This window comes from Aulostomus chinensis, chromosome 8 (genome assembly GCF_037954235.1).
Source record: "Aulostomus chinensis isolate RoL2024-O1b breed Wild chromosome 8, RoL_Achi_v1.0, whole genome shotgun sequence".
Lineage (NCBI taxonomy): Eukaryota > Metazoa > Chordata > Actinopteri > Syngnathiformes > Aulostomidae > Aulostomus > Aulostomus chinensis.
In genome coordinates, this window is record NC_141327.1 from 10,187,756 (window position 1) to 10,201,519 (window position 13,764).

The 13,764-nt window shown below is 41.8% G+C and overlaps 1 protein-coding gene across 2 annotated transcripts; it reads left to right on the plus strand.

Moving 5' to 3' along the window:
* The first annotated feature begins 10,738 nt into the window (after window positions 1-10,738).
* On the plus strand, window positions 10,739-13,445 carry LOC147257054 (NEDD4-binding protein 2-like). Of its 2 annotated transcripts, XR_015117448.1 has the most exons (6): window positions 10,739-10,839; window positions 11,576-11,727; window positions 11,894-12,059; window positions 12,141-12,264; window positions 12,351-12,453; window positions 12,571-13,445. XR_015117448.1 is itself a non-coding variant. In XM_086210092.1 (5 exons), exons 2-5 carry the CDS (start codon window positions 11,581-11,583, stop codon window positions 12,394-12,396), a joined length of 483 nt encoding a protein of 160 aa, XP_086066218.1. In that variant the 5' UTR covers window positions 10,739-10,839; window positions 11,576-11,580; the 3' UTR covers window positions 12,397-13,445. The 2 variants fall into 2 exon arrangements, 1 of the variants encoding a protein (XP_086066218.1); XM_086210092.1 differs by having other exon boundaries at window positions 12,351-13,445.
* The last annotated feature ends 319 nt before the right edge of the window (window positions 13,446-13,764 follow it).

A 13,764-nucleotide genomic window follows, 5' to 3' on the forward strand; every position in this document is an offset into this window, starting at 1 on the left:
CCCTTAAGATTGGTTGAAAAAATGTCTTGATAAATCTAAATAAGACAAACACATAATACTGTATATGCCTGTTACACATGTAGCCATTGCTTGACACAAAGATGCTACATAGCAATATTCTCAACTGAAAATCAATAGCTTCTAGTTATGTAAATGGTATATTGATTTACATTTTATGTTAGTCCACAGCCAGTGCACTATAGATGTAACAAACCTACTTTACTGATATTTCATAATACAAAAGGTTATAATGTCCGCTACTTTGCAGCTGTAGGAGGGCCATGGACATTTACTTTCCTACGGAGAGTAAAAATGGCTGCACTCAGAGCAGATATCAATAACAGCAAAGTGGATGAAATCCTTCTGCCTATTTCCTGCTTGAGTGTGTTTATGTACTGTGGTGACAGATTTCGTTGGTGAAATATTAGAGGCTCATTGTTAGACAAACAAGCTAACAGCCGACAAATAGTTCAGCTGGTAATCAGTTGGTCATGTTGGCTTGGACACACACGTGCGTGATCAACAGTGCATCCAGAGATCATTTGGAAACAAGCTTTCACTCAGTCAATATGCTTACATGTTGATATACATATCCCCTCCAGTAAACACACGCACCCACACACACAATTAAATACACACACACACACACACACACACACACACACACACACACACACACAACAGAGTGTAAAAACATGGTACAGCTCTGTTAATGTGACTGGTCATCCTTTGGGGTCAGGGCTGACACACATCTCCTGCTTCCTGACATGATTTCCCTTGCGTGCTATTGTGCAGCTGCCACCTCGCTCCCTCTCCCTCTCACTCTCTCTCTCTCTCTCTCGCTCTCTCACACACACACACGCACACACACAGCCTAGTGGTGGCCATATAGACAGCATTATTGCTACTCCTTTGCTATTGCCAGTCCTTTCTTTCTATATGAAATTAAGCTAAAAAAGACATATTTTCATAGCTGTTTGTCTAGGTTCACATGTAAGGTGCCTGGCGCTGTATCCATTCAGCATTCCCCCAGCACAGAGACCTGGGGACCACACAACACCTAGGCCTATAATAGGAATACTCAGATTGGGAGCCGATTGGGCAGCTACTGAGAGTCACAGTTGGGCCTTTGTGATTAGGAGATTCATGCACAAAACATTCAGGATTAAAGCAAACCCATTGCTCTAAAGAGTAAAGAAATGGATAACACCTTACTCATGGTTGTTTCTACACATTTTAAAGGAAAATGTGGTGATTGCAACAATGTTGAAGGTGTGTTGACACTACTCATGATGAGTAAAAAGGTGGGGATGCACGATTTCCCACTGTTTTTAGAAGACAGGGGTGATGAGAAAAGAAAAAAACAGGATTTACTGGCTTATGAAAATGTCCATACATAGGACCTCAAAGTCTTACTGGTGTTACATGGCTACATTATTTAATGTAGGTACCAAGGCTCTAAACATCCACCCTTCCATTTTCTATACGGCTCATCCGTCAACGGTCGTGGGGGGGCTGTAGCCTATCCCAGCTGACACTGGGTGAGAGGCAGATTGACATGGTCACCGGGGGAAGTGAGGATCGAACCAGTGACCCTTCTTGAACTGAATTCTAAATATTATGGTAAGCAAGTTTGAATCAGGAGCAGTGTGACATAACCTTCTGGAAACCTTGGTTAGAAGTGTAGGAGCACTACATCTGACCACTTGTAAGCAGTTCAGGGATGTATTGCTGATACAGCTGAAAAGGGAATTGCAAATTTATAATCATCCCCATCTTAACAATGTTCCTGGTGGTTGAAACAATTTACATGCTGCTCAAGCTAGGCCAGGCCCATGGAGACACCCAGATCATGGAACGTAGGTCTAATAAAAAGAGATAAAGAGCCAAGCAAATAGGAATGCCTGTATTAACCGCAGTCTGTTTGAAAAACATGTTAAATGAGGAATTTTGAGGAGGTATTCTGTGTTTCTTTGTAGTGCATTTTTTTTTTGAAAATCATTCCATGCATAATATTCGTTATTCACAGAATCCTGCTTCTTTACAAAACATTGTCCACAAATCTTATTCCCAGCTGTGTGTCTCCCTGTTGGACAGGTCCAAGCATAACTAAGTCCAACTGATCTGAGGCAGAGAAACACCAGGAGCAGGAGAAGCAAGGGGCCAAGGGGCAAACAGAGATGAGCTGCCTTCAAAGGGCTACAGTCAGCCTTCAAGTGATCGCTTGTCTCAGGACCTCTGCACTCCCTTTGCCAATGCTGTCTATTTGAACGTGTGTGTGTGTGTGTGTGTGTGTGTGTGTGTGTGTGTGTGTGTGTGTGTGTGAGTGTTGCATGTAAGTCACAAAGCCACGGTCCAACATAGACCCACTACATACCATGAACTGGCTACATGATGAATAATCAGCAGTCTTATGTTCAGTGTGCTCACTGTGGAGTCTCCGCTGAGCTAAATGAACATTTTTTTTGTGACCCAGCAGTAAAAACCAGGCCTGTGGCGTATGTGGTGCTAATATTTGTTTTCTCTTGTTTGATAGTTGAGTCTTATCTTTTGCACCAGCCAGCACTTCATATACAGGGACAGGCAAAAGGAATTTCCCGGCTGCTGACATCAGTGCTATATATTGCAAACTTCGCACTGCCTTCATCATCGCATCCTCTGTGGATACATGTCCTGATATCTGAATATTATAATTTCATTTTCAAATTGGATATTGCTGGTTTAATCGGTGACAGTAGTCCAGAGAGCATTAAAACACAGATGTGTTAGACTGTCTTCAGATAGTTAGCAGCAGTGTAAAATCAAAACATCAAGTCTCAGAGTATAAAAACTGCAATGCAGTGTTCAGTCTGTGAGCACTATCAAATGATCCAGCATCCAGTAGGCTCGGGCTCTATTTCTTTTTACCTTGAAACCTTCCTGACATTTTACTGGGGTATGTGGTATAGATAGTAACAGTCATTGTCTCTTTCCCTCTCCCTGCAGGCACCCTCCCCCTTATTTTATTCATTCTGCAGCATCCACACACACCAGGAACACCTTTGATTATACAGTATTACTGTACTGACATAACACTAACACCTTTTATTCCATTTTCATTAAAGATGTCTTTGTTAAACAAATGATATTTTTAATTGTTAAATTGGTGTGTCTCACACTTTATCATTGCTTTGTGTCAAATATGCATTTAGCCTATTTAGACATTTCTTTTTGGGTTTAAAGTTGGCCAATAAATTAATAAACAGAGAGTAAAAAAGGCTGGCCGAGTATTGTGGATAATAGGTTTTGGTGGAATCACGCTGGACTTCTAACTAAATGTGGTGGGAAATCTTGATTAGAAATGCGGATACACTATCAATACCAGCTACTGTAGTCATGTTATTGACTGCTGATGCATGCTGTGGCGAAAATGCTCTGAATGAATAAGCCACAGATGTGTTAGTAGAGGTTGAAAACACTCACGACCTTTGAAATTCCGTCCAACCATTCATCCATTTTCTACCGCATTTGTCCTGTGAAGGGTCACGAGGGGACTGGAATCTATCCCAGGAGCCTTAGGGCATGAGGTGGGGTACACCCTGGACAGGTCCGGAGTACCTGGAGAGAACCCACACAGGCACAGGGAGAACATGTAGACTCCACACAGAAAGATCCCGAGCCCGAGCCGGGACTCGAATCCGGAACCTTCTTGCTGTGAGGCGACAGTGCTGACCACTGCACCACCATACCACCCCCTTTGAAATTCCCTTATAATTTATTGTTGATGACTCATTCCAATTCTCTCAGAGAGCTGATGTTCAGAAAGAAAGAAAGATGGACAGGTGGATGGATAGAGAGATCTTGGTCTTCAAATACATTCTTCGGTATGCAGGAGTCCCTTCTTTTTTAATGTGCATTTACATTTTATGTAAATTGTTAATGTGAATTGACCTTTTCCTCCTGTGCACCATAAGAGTGAGTATGTTTATACATTTTTGCAAAAAAGGCTCATTGAGTGATTGAGTCAATAAAGGGGTTCAGGACACTGATGATTTGATGTGGTTTTCAGCAATTCCGAAAAACTGTAAATGCAAAATTGATTTCCTGTATAATTGTATTTTGGGGCCCTGATCATTGTGTTTTCCTTTTTGTGATGCAGAATGTGACATACTAATAGTGATTCTATTTTGACTGACATGGTGTGTGATCTGACTACACTGTTTGATTTTGAATAAAAATGAAACTGAGCCAGTAGATTTTTCATATTTGGAAAACTGGGTTTTGTGCTTACAGTGGTGAAGAACTGTATTCCACCTACTCTATACACCCTTCAAAAGTCTACTCAGATCTTTGAAAACCAGGGTTTGTAACACACAAGGACATACAGATGTCTTCATTGTTGAATAGTCTTGTTGTTTTTTTTGTGTACCATATGGTTGGTAAATAGCTGTGATACATGGTTAAACAGAGTGTTAATACTGATGTCATGTCCCTACAAAACTCCTGATGGGAGAGTGTAAAGAGAGAGAGAGAGGCAAACATAGCCCCTGCTGGGTGTCACATGATCTGTTAACACCAGGACTGATGTAGTTCTACTTGAGGACCCTGAGGAAAGCTAACCTGTCCAAGCAGCTGTCGTCCTTTTATAACTGCTCTCATCGAAGGTGCGTCGGTGTGGTACGCCAGCTGCTCTGGTTGTTGTGAAGGCTCTTCAGAGAGTCACTGAATCAGACCAGAAAACCACCAACACTCTCCTGCCTTCACTAGGGAACATATTCAGAAGCTGACATCTTGGTAGCACCACAGTCACCCCACCAAAACCACCTTCTCACTCTGTCGAAGGTGCTACATGTTACGACTGGAGTGCCTTGAACTGAGCGGAAAGCTGCTTCACTCCCCCTTAAAGTGACAACTAAGCTGGCTTGATACACCACAGATACAAGTGTAAATATGTGCTATTCTATTTAGAGGTATAAGAAAGACCAATGTCTTACACATCCCATTACAATTTAGCCATAATATAGGAGGAGCACACTGAAAAACTCCCTCATACTGATGTGTTGAACCAAGTGTACGGAACAAAAGGCAATCTCTTTTTTACCCAGGATGGGGGGGAGCGGGACTTTACCTGATGAGACAGATGAATTCTCAAGATCACAAAAGAATCCATCTTGCCAGGCTTCAATTTATATGCTCGTGTTCTCATCAACAATGGTTTGGCCTGTCAATGTTCTATGAAGAAATGGGTTGTTGGTTCAGTTGTGACGACAGTAAGACACAACAGTGAAGTTACCTCCTGTAGAGGTAAGCATAGATAATGCTAGAGAATCAGTTACGTCCGAACTGGAGAGAAAACTTCCTCCACTTTTCTATCAATTAGCTTTAGTTTTTTGTTGATCTGACTGGATGAACTTAGATAAAGAAAGGTGTCATCCAATCATCCACTGATTAATTCTTGAAAGTCTCAGGCAATTTCAAAATGGTTTCTATGGAAATCTCTCCAGATGGTTCTGTGTGACAAATGATCTGGTGTATAGGGTTAGGCTGAACCCCGCCCTGGGATCTACCACATGAGGGGCCTGTACTATCACTCTCAAATCTTCATTGTTCCTCCTAAGACTTTCCACTGACAAATACTACCAATACTTCCCTGAAACAAGTACTTCTGGTAAAAAAAAATCGAGACATACATACATCTTTCTTTGAGAATGGAAGCTTCCTGAAAAAATGACTCAGGCTCTATTTTACCTTATTGTCAGATGTCCTTTGCCAGTCTCCAATAAACAAACACCTCTTTCCTACTCCCACAGGGAAGGGAGGAAAACATTTTTACTCTGAACTTAAGAAACAACCTTCCTGCCAAACACTGTAATTTTGATGCTGTTCAATTCAGACAGCATTTTATTGCAAACTTTACACCCTCGCCCAGCAGTAACATCAGTCATCAGGTAGTTAGTTCGTATCCAGGAGGAGAAATCAATGGCAGCCTGCAGTCTGTCTGTACTTGGCTGAGTGGAACACATTGAGCCAGGCCTTGACACAAACTGATGTTCACTGCTGAGGCCTTGACTCTAAATGGCCTAAAATAACAGGTTATGTGGCACATGTGTTGGACTTCGGCCAATATATAACTTTTAGATCTAACTGGATAGAGGTAGATGGTTTACATGGATAAAAATAAACATTGGACATATTTATTTCTTTAGTTTATATTTCCTTGCCTGTCTTAACATCATGTGAGAGACTCAGGGCTCTGAACTAGATCCTGATCAGTACTCAAGTTTTTGGGGTGATGATATAACAACAGGGCGGCACGGTGGTGCTGTGGTCAGCACTGTTGCCTCACAGAAAGAAGGTTCAGGGTTGAGCCTCAACTCGGTCACAGGATCTTTCTGTGTGGAGTCTACATGTTCTCCCTGTTCCTGTGTGGGTTCTCTCTGGTACTCCAACTTCTTCCCACCGTCCAAAGACATCAAGAGGGGACGGTGCTGACTGATACTCTAAATTGACCGTAGGTGTGACTGTGAGTGTGAATGGTTGTCTGTCTCTATATGTTGACCCTGCGATGGACTGGCAACCTGTCCAGGGTGAACCCAGCCTCTTGCCTAAAAGCCGCTGGGATAGGCTCCAGCCCCCCGTGAGCCTTAACAGGATAAGTGGTAGAAAATGGATGCATGGATGGACATAACGATATTTGGCATAAAAGCAAAAAGCTGATTTCGATAAATGGAATGATTTTCTGTAACGTAAAATAAAAGGGCTGCACGATGGTGCAGTGGTCAGCACTGTCACCTCACAGCAAGAAGGTTACGGGTTTGAGTCCCGGCTCGGGCACAGGATCTTTCTGTGTGGAGTTTGCATGTTCTCCCTTTGCATGTTCTCCCTGTGCCTCCCTCCCGTGGGTTCTCTCCGGGTACTCTGGCTTCTTCCCACCGTCCAAAGACATGCAATTGGGGACTAGGCTAATTGGATACTCTAAATTGACTGTAGGTGTGAATGGAGCTATATAAAATTTAGTCCATTTAGTTGTAAATCTATTTTTTTTTCTTGGCACTATGAACAGTTTAGTTGGAATATTGTCATTTCAGAATAAGGGCAAAAACTCAAAGAGAGGAATGTTGAGTGCATGTAAACTTAGTCAGCAATGGACTGTGGTCAATGTTTACCTCATATAGTTGTGGTGCTGGTGATGGCTGATGTGAACACATTAGTTTCTCCCACACCATATTTCAGTGTGGTCATTTCAACTATTTTTCAGACATCCAGCCAAACCTACCTGAGTCACCATAACATTGCTTCTCTCCTCCACTCATCACAGTTTATTTACACCCACAGACAGTAAGTGGGCATGCACACACACACACACACACACACACACACACACACAGAACAAATATATTTCTTGCCACAGGGAATTTTATGTAGCTTTATGAACGTAAAATTAAACCACACACACACACAGGTGTTGAGCCAATATTGTCATGACTGGGGGGAGTTGTGTTTAATAACTTACAGAGGGTAAGTGTTTCCATAGGTGGGTGGAAGCATCTTCCTCAAAGTGAACACTCAGATGGAAGGAGGAGCAAGAGAGAGAGACAGAGAGAGAGAGAAGGGCTCAGACGTAGCGATGGTCATGTAAGCAGGAATCTGCTGAGCCAGCATCAACAGAAATCTTACAGATCCTGCAGCCACAAGCTAACTTACCTTGTCCTGCAAAAAACGGTTGCAATAAAAACCCACGGCAGTAGTATCTGAGTGTATGCATCTACTCATCAAGCGGATCATTCAACAGTGTCACAGCATGTGACCCCTTGTGTCCCACCAGATAAAAGCGAGGAGACAATATATGACAAGTGACACAGAGGACACTTGAAAAGTCCCACTCACCATGACTCATCTCAAGCAGCCCCGGAGGTTAGCACTGCTTGGACTGTCACTCAAACTGTTTTCCAATCAATGCAGCTTGAGCAGACATAGTTGATTATTGCTTTAATAAGAGAGACGCAATTGATTTCCAGTTTATCACAGGCCAGATGCCCCAGGGTCCTGGTTTGATTTTATTGGTATTCATTTACCCCTGAAGATGGGACATAACATGCCAGTCATTGGTTAAGCATTGTTAGAGTCGCTGATTTAGATTGACATGATTACCTCTAGTCATGTCTGTGTTGCTAGGCGATATGGGATATAATATCATATCTATCAAATTCAAATTACTGTACTCATCTCTCTATTACCCAGCATGTCTGCTCAGGTTTCCATATACACTCAACAAAAGTATGAATGCACTTTTGTTCTTGCTCTGGCTTATTGTGTGGTCATTAGTGTTATCACCGTCCGAAGATGAATGAGTATTGAGAATGATTTTAGTTAAGTTTTGTATTGTTGCTGAGGCCAACCAAACATGGTGCTAGAGAGATGGGTCGTTGGAGAGTGTGATAGGGAAAGAGCCGTACTTTGACTGACAGCTTAACCTGGAATGGGCCTTAATGACCCCTTCCTAGTTTTATTGTTCATGACAATATTTTATGTTTGAAAAGCTCATATTTACAGCTCTACAGACCATGACACCAGACACTTTTGTCCCCCAGTCAAAAATAGGCAGTTAAATAGTTAAATAGGCCACCCCACACACACACACACACACACACACCACACACACACAATCTTGCACCCCTTACCATAAGTGGAGGGTGCTTCTCTTGGCAGCCAGAAATGAAAACACTCCTATGAGAACAGCATCCACAAAAAAGATGCAGTTTTGGTGTAAATGAAATTCCTTGTGATGCGTTACGGGGCATTTAATCCGAACAGCTCATTGAATCTGGTCTGACTTCAAGAAAAAGAGTCTGCAGAGGCTCAAGGTAGCATATAACGATGCCATGAGGTTATTGCTTTGTGTCCCTAGGTGCCGTAGTGCCAGTCAGTTGTTAGTCTCCAATAGAGTGCTAACTTGTGAGGCACTCTTAAGATGGCTGATGTTTAGTTTTATGTGTCTCCTGGAAAAATCCACAGAACCACATAATTGAACAGTGTTGGGAAAATTCATTCTCTACATGGACTAGTTCAAAGTTCAGTTGACAGATTATAAAATGACCTAGTTCAGTTCTTTTTTCCCATATGTTGCTTTGAGCTATTATATATATATATATATATATATATATATATATATATATATATATATATATATAATTCTTAAAAATGATTGCTCCCACCCATGTAATAACACAGGCGGCAATTATTTTATCAGTTCTAACAATGAAACAACATGTCAGAGTGTCAGTTTTGTATCCTTATACATCCTTTATTTGCTTGCACAAACCTTGAAAGGCTACCCGGGTGCTTCAGTTCAATATGCCGTTTCAGGTTTGCGGTGGATGTGACTGGAGTGCGTATTTTTCTTTTTGAAACCCGGCGGGGAAAGTTTGCACAGAAATGTAAGATTTTTCCCATCTTCCTCGACTTTGTCATAAAACTCGTTTAATTGACCATACGACGCATCCTTGCTGGTTTATTGATTTGAGTTTTGTCTTGTCCGTGGGCTACAACTACATGCCGCTCCTGTCGCCTCCTCCGTGCTGCTTTCTGTTTTGATGACGCGTGCGGCGTCGCGACACTGGTGGCTGGCGTTGCCAGATTGGTGTTTTTCCGTTATATATTAAGAGGTGTTTACGGAGTTTTTTGAGCCGGATTTTTACTTGAAATCTGGTACCCCACTAAACGAAGATGAACGAGAGAGCGGACCTTTAGGTTTAAAGGTTTAAAACTGTGCGCTCTATTAGGGGACTCTCCCACCAGGGAGTGAAATGAGTCTGTTTTTGGCAGAATCAATCTTATTCAGCCTTTATATATATATATATATATATATATATATATATATATATATATATATATATATATATATATATATATATATATCATTCTTGATGTGTCAGGGTAGGGGTTATTTTGAGTCGAGTAACATTAAAGATATTAATAAACGATTCCCTTTGTTCTATTTTCATATGGATTATCACATACCAGTAATTATGATGACATATTAAACTATTCATCCTGTCTTTGTAATATCAATCAATTAGTACAAAGCTGAGGCTGACACAGAGATCGCGTCTCAAAAGCCACATGAAATGCTGTATACAAACTGCAAAAACGTTGTTTTTAAATGAGTTAGCATCAATATATCATTACACGTTATTAGTCAAAATCAATTACATTTTCCTAACACTACCTATAAATGGAAGTAAATATCAGTAGATTATCAATGAAAATAATAACACTTTTGCTGTATGTGTGGAGAGAGGGATGTAGTTTTAATTAGCAATTTAATTAATTGGTTTTGGGAACAAGGCTCAGAGGGAAAAATCCTCCAGCATTAACTGGGAATAAATGGGAATCATAAACATGTGTTCAGGGGTCCAGTAAACTTTTTTTCTACAACATTTGAAACTCCTCTTAAACTTTAATGAAGGGGCAATAAATGCTTCCATTTCTATGACTGTATCAGTGCAATGTTGTCCCGACTATGACATCATGTTGTTGCCTTTTTAAAATTATTCTTTGGAAACAACGTATTTGTAACTTGTTTGTTTGTTTTTGTCTTTTACAAAAATTTGAATCAAAAGAAAACAAAGCTAACACCTTCAAACAGGAGAGCGCTGGTTGCTATGGTGGTCTCCAGGTGCGTCATTCGTCATCGTCACGTGACCGCTAACTTACTATATCAGAGAACCGAATCGCGGTTCCCGCTGTTTGCTGACAGCAATTTTTTTGGAGGAGACTCTTTCAAACACGCTGCTAACAAACTTAACTTTATCTAAAAACGAGGAAAACCTTAAAGAGGAGCCCCTAGGTGTTGCAAAGGTAAGACTGAACTTGTTTTGCAAGCAAATTATGAAATATTTTGTTTTTTCGTGATGTTGAAATTCACTGATTTACTGTCATGCATTGTTAATACATTATTTTACATTGTACATTACATTTACTATTTTAAATACAAATTTTCAGACAAAATACTGTTGAAGTCGTCTGATGTAAATGGTAAAATCAATTTATGGCTAGATGTTTTGAACATGCTTTACGCAAGCTAACAGGTTAGCTGTTGGTTTATCAAACAAACATCAGCTGAATCAAGGCAGATGTTATTCTTGTTGCTTAGACAGACAATCAGTTTCACCTGAAGTTTATTTTTCCATTTTGCAGAAGATTTTGTTCACAGTTTTAAATCTGCATATTAATTTAATTTGCTCAATCAAAAATAAAAATGTTTAAAAAAAAAACCAACTGTCAGCTGTAAGAAAAGACAGCGTGGGCTGTTATGTTGTGGTCATTGAAACAGTGAGTGTGTGTGTGTGAGCCAGTTCACATCAACCTCCCATCAGCTTTGAGTGTCTGACTGAGTCTTCCACATCTTTCTTGTCTGATTTAGAAATGTTGACTCACATTGTGACAGAAATCCAGGCTGTAACATTCAGTACTTCAAATATATCTTAACTCACTGACTCATCAGCAGGTCCATGATTGATGGACGCAACTTTATTTTACTCTACCCAGTAACATCATCCTTCACATCTGTGTGGGTGTCTTTCCTCATTCACAGGCATCATGCCACAGCGGCACCTGACAGATCACCCTGATGCCTTCAGGTCTGAGGCCAGGCTGCAGCATAAGCTGCAGCTTGAGTGCTTCTCCAAGGCCGAAGAGGCATTCAAGCAGGGACGAGCAGAGGAGGCGGCTTTCTATGCACAGCAGGTGAGGTTGGAGTTTTTGACTGGGATATTTTGTTGTTTTACAGTTAAATTTTCTTTACTTTTGCCATATTAGAAGCAATGTGTCACTGTCCAGCTGATGATTGATGAAGCGTGAGCGTGAATGGTTGTGTGTCTCTAACTAAATCGCTTTCATGTCACTTTTTTAGGGACACCTGCATGTGCATCTCATGGAGGAGGCCAACCAGAGGGCGTCAGCACAGACCTTCTGGAAGCTGAACAAGCGTCTCCAGAGGAATGTGCTGGACCTGCACGGGCAGCGGGTGCAGGAGGCCCTGGTGTGGTTGGCTCACACCCTGGAATCAAAAAGCAGAGGTACTGGAGAAGAGCTTCTTTTTGGAAGAGACATTTCTGAATGCTGTGTGTTGACTTTTTTATTTTCCTGTTTCTCTGCAGAGCTCCAGCACGGCCAGTGTCGCCCTCACCTCTCAGTCATCACTGGGAGAGGACTCCACAGCAGGGGAGGGGTGGCCCGCATCCGACCGGCCGTGATGGAGTACCTCACCAGGAACAACTACAAGTATGCACAGATACACACAACACAACACAACACAACACAGACACACACACAATGTCTCCATAATTGTTTTCTCTTTGATCTCTCAGGTTCAGGGAGACGGACCCAGGATTTTTCTCCGTGTGCTTGAGATGAGGAGAACCTGCTTCCTCAGTCTGAAGGAGACGTGTCCCTGTGTCCAGGCTCTGTGGGGTGAGTCCTGGGATTCTCCTCTTCTTGCTCCTCCTCTACTCATTCATTCATCTCTCATATGTGCATGTTACTGACTTGACTTCTTCCCTGGAGTCTTTGTGCTTCCTCACCTCCCAGATCCCGACTGATGCTGCTGCTGGAGGAGGCTGCAGTCCTGCAGAGGCTCAGGCTGACGCCCTGGTATAAGTATTGGTATTAGCAGTAGTAGTATTCATAGTATTCATTTTTTAGTTCTTTATTAGAGTAAATACCATCAATGCCATTGTGTTTTTACCAGGTTTTACTTGCACTTTGATTTGCTCAAATTTGTTGCTGAGGTAGCCAGGTGATGTTCTTAATTTTGCAGTTCTTGTCTGTTGTGTGTCTTCACTCTCCACGTCCCCATGACTTTCTTCCCTCCTTCTTTCTCACTCTCTATCTGTCCCTCTTTCCTTCTCTATCCCGGTCCCTCATCCCTCTTCATCTCTGTCCTTGCTCTCCTGCTCTCTTTCCCCCCAACCGGTCAAAGCAGATGGCCGTCCCCATTGAGCCTGGATCTGCTCAACGTTCCTGCCTGTTAAAAGGAAGGTTTCCGTTGCCGCCGTTGCTGATGTGCTTGCTCATGGAGAATTGTTGGGTGTAAACTCAATGGAGGAGTTTGGTTCTAGACCTGCTCTACTTGTAAAGTCTCAAGAGAGAGAACTCTGTTGAGTTGGCTTGACTAAAGCAAAAATGATCCAAAACTGTATTCGCAGTGAAACCACATCTTCACTCTCTGTTGGTAGTTTAGATCTGGTTCCATCTTTAATGTCTGTATATTTGAGAAAGTGCCAGCAGCTTCTCATGTGGCTTCATATTAGTCGAACACAGCCGTCATGAGTCAAACAACCACATTTGGCCTGTGGGATCCTTAATACGACCCTGGTTGCCAGACTGAATGTCAGTGACTTCTGACATTTTGAGGAGGGCGGATCCAGGCTGGCTTCACCCTGCATGTAGTGTCAAAAAAAAAAAAAAAGGGAGCGACACTGGTAATGGTACTCCTGGTGTACTGGGATGGGGTTCGATTCCCTGCAGTGTCCTGCTGACTGTTTGGCATTTACATGAAGGAGGATGCATTACTTTCTACTTGCTGGGAATCCATCAAAACTGTGGCAGGGCCGCTTCCGTTATGGGGTCACTAAACTGCCCAGTTCAAATTTAAGTAAAAATAATAATTATAATAATGCATTTAATCATGCATATTCATTACAGAGTAAAATGAGAAATTTATATTCACATAATGGAGCAGAGACAGAAAGAACAGGAATTTTTTAATTAGAATAACAAGTA

Bases quoted from the DNA above. Each gene is read 5' to 3' on its own strand.
- LOC147257054 (XM_086210092.1), top strand. From the start codon at position 11,581: ATGCCACAGCGGCACCTGACAGATCACCCTGATGCCTTCAGGTCTGAG. The intron at 11,728-11,893 runs GTGAGGTTGGAG...TCACTTTTTTAG, and splicing joins CGGCTTTCTATGCACAGCAG to GGACACCTGCATGTGCATCT. The intron at 12,060-12,140 runs GTACTGGAGAAG...GTTTCTCTGCAG, and splicing joins CCTGGAATCAAAAAGCAGAG to AGCTCCAGCACGGCCAGTGT.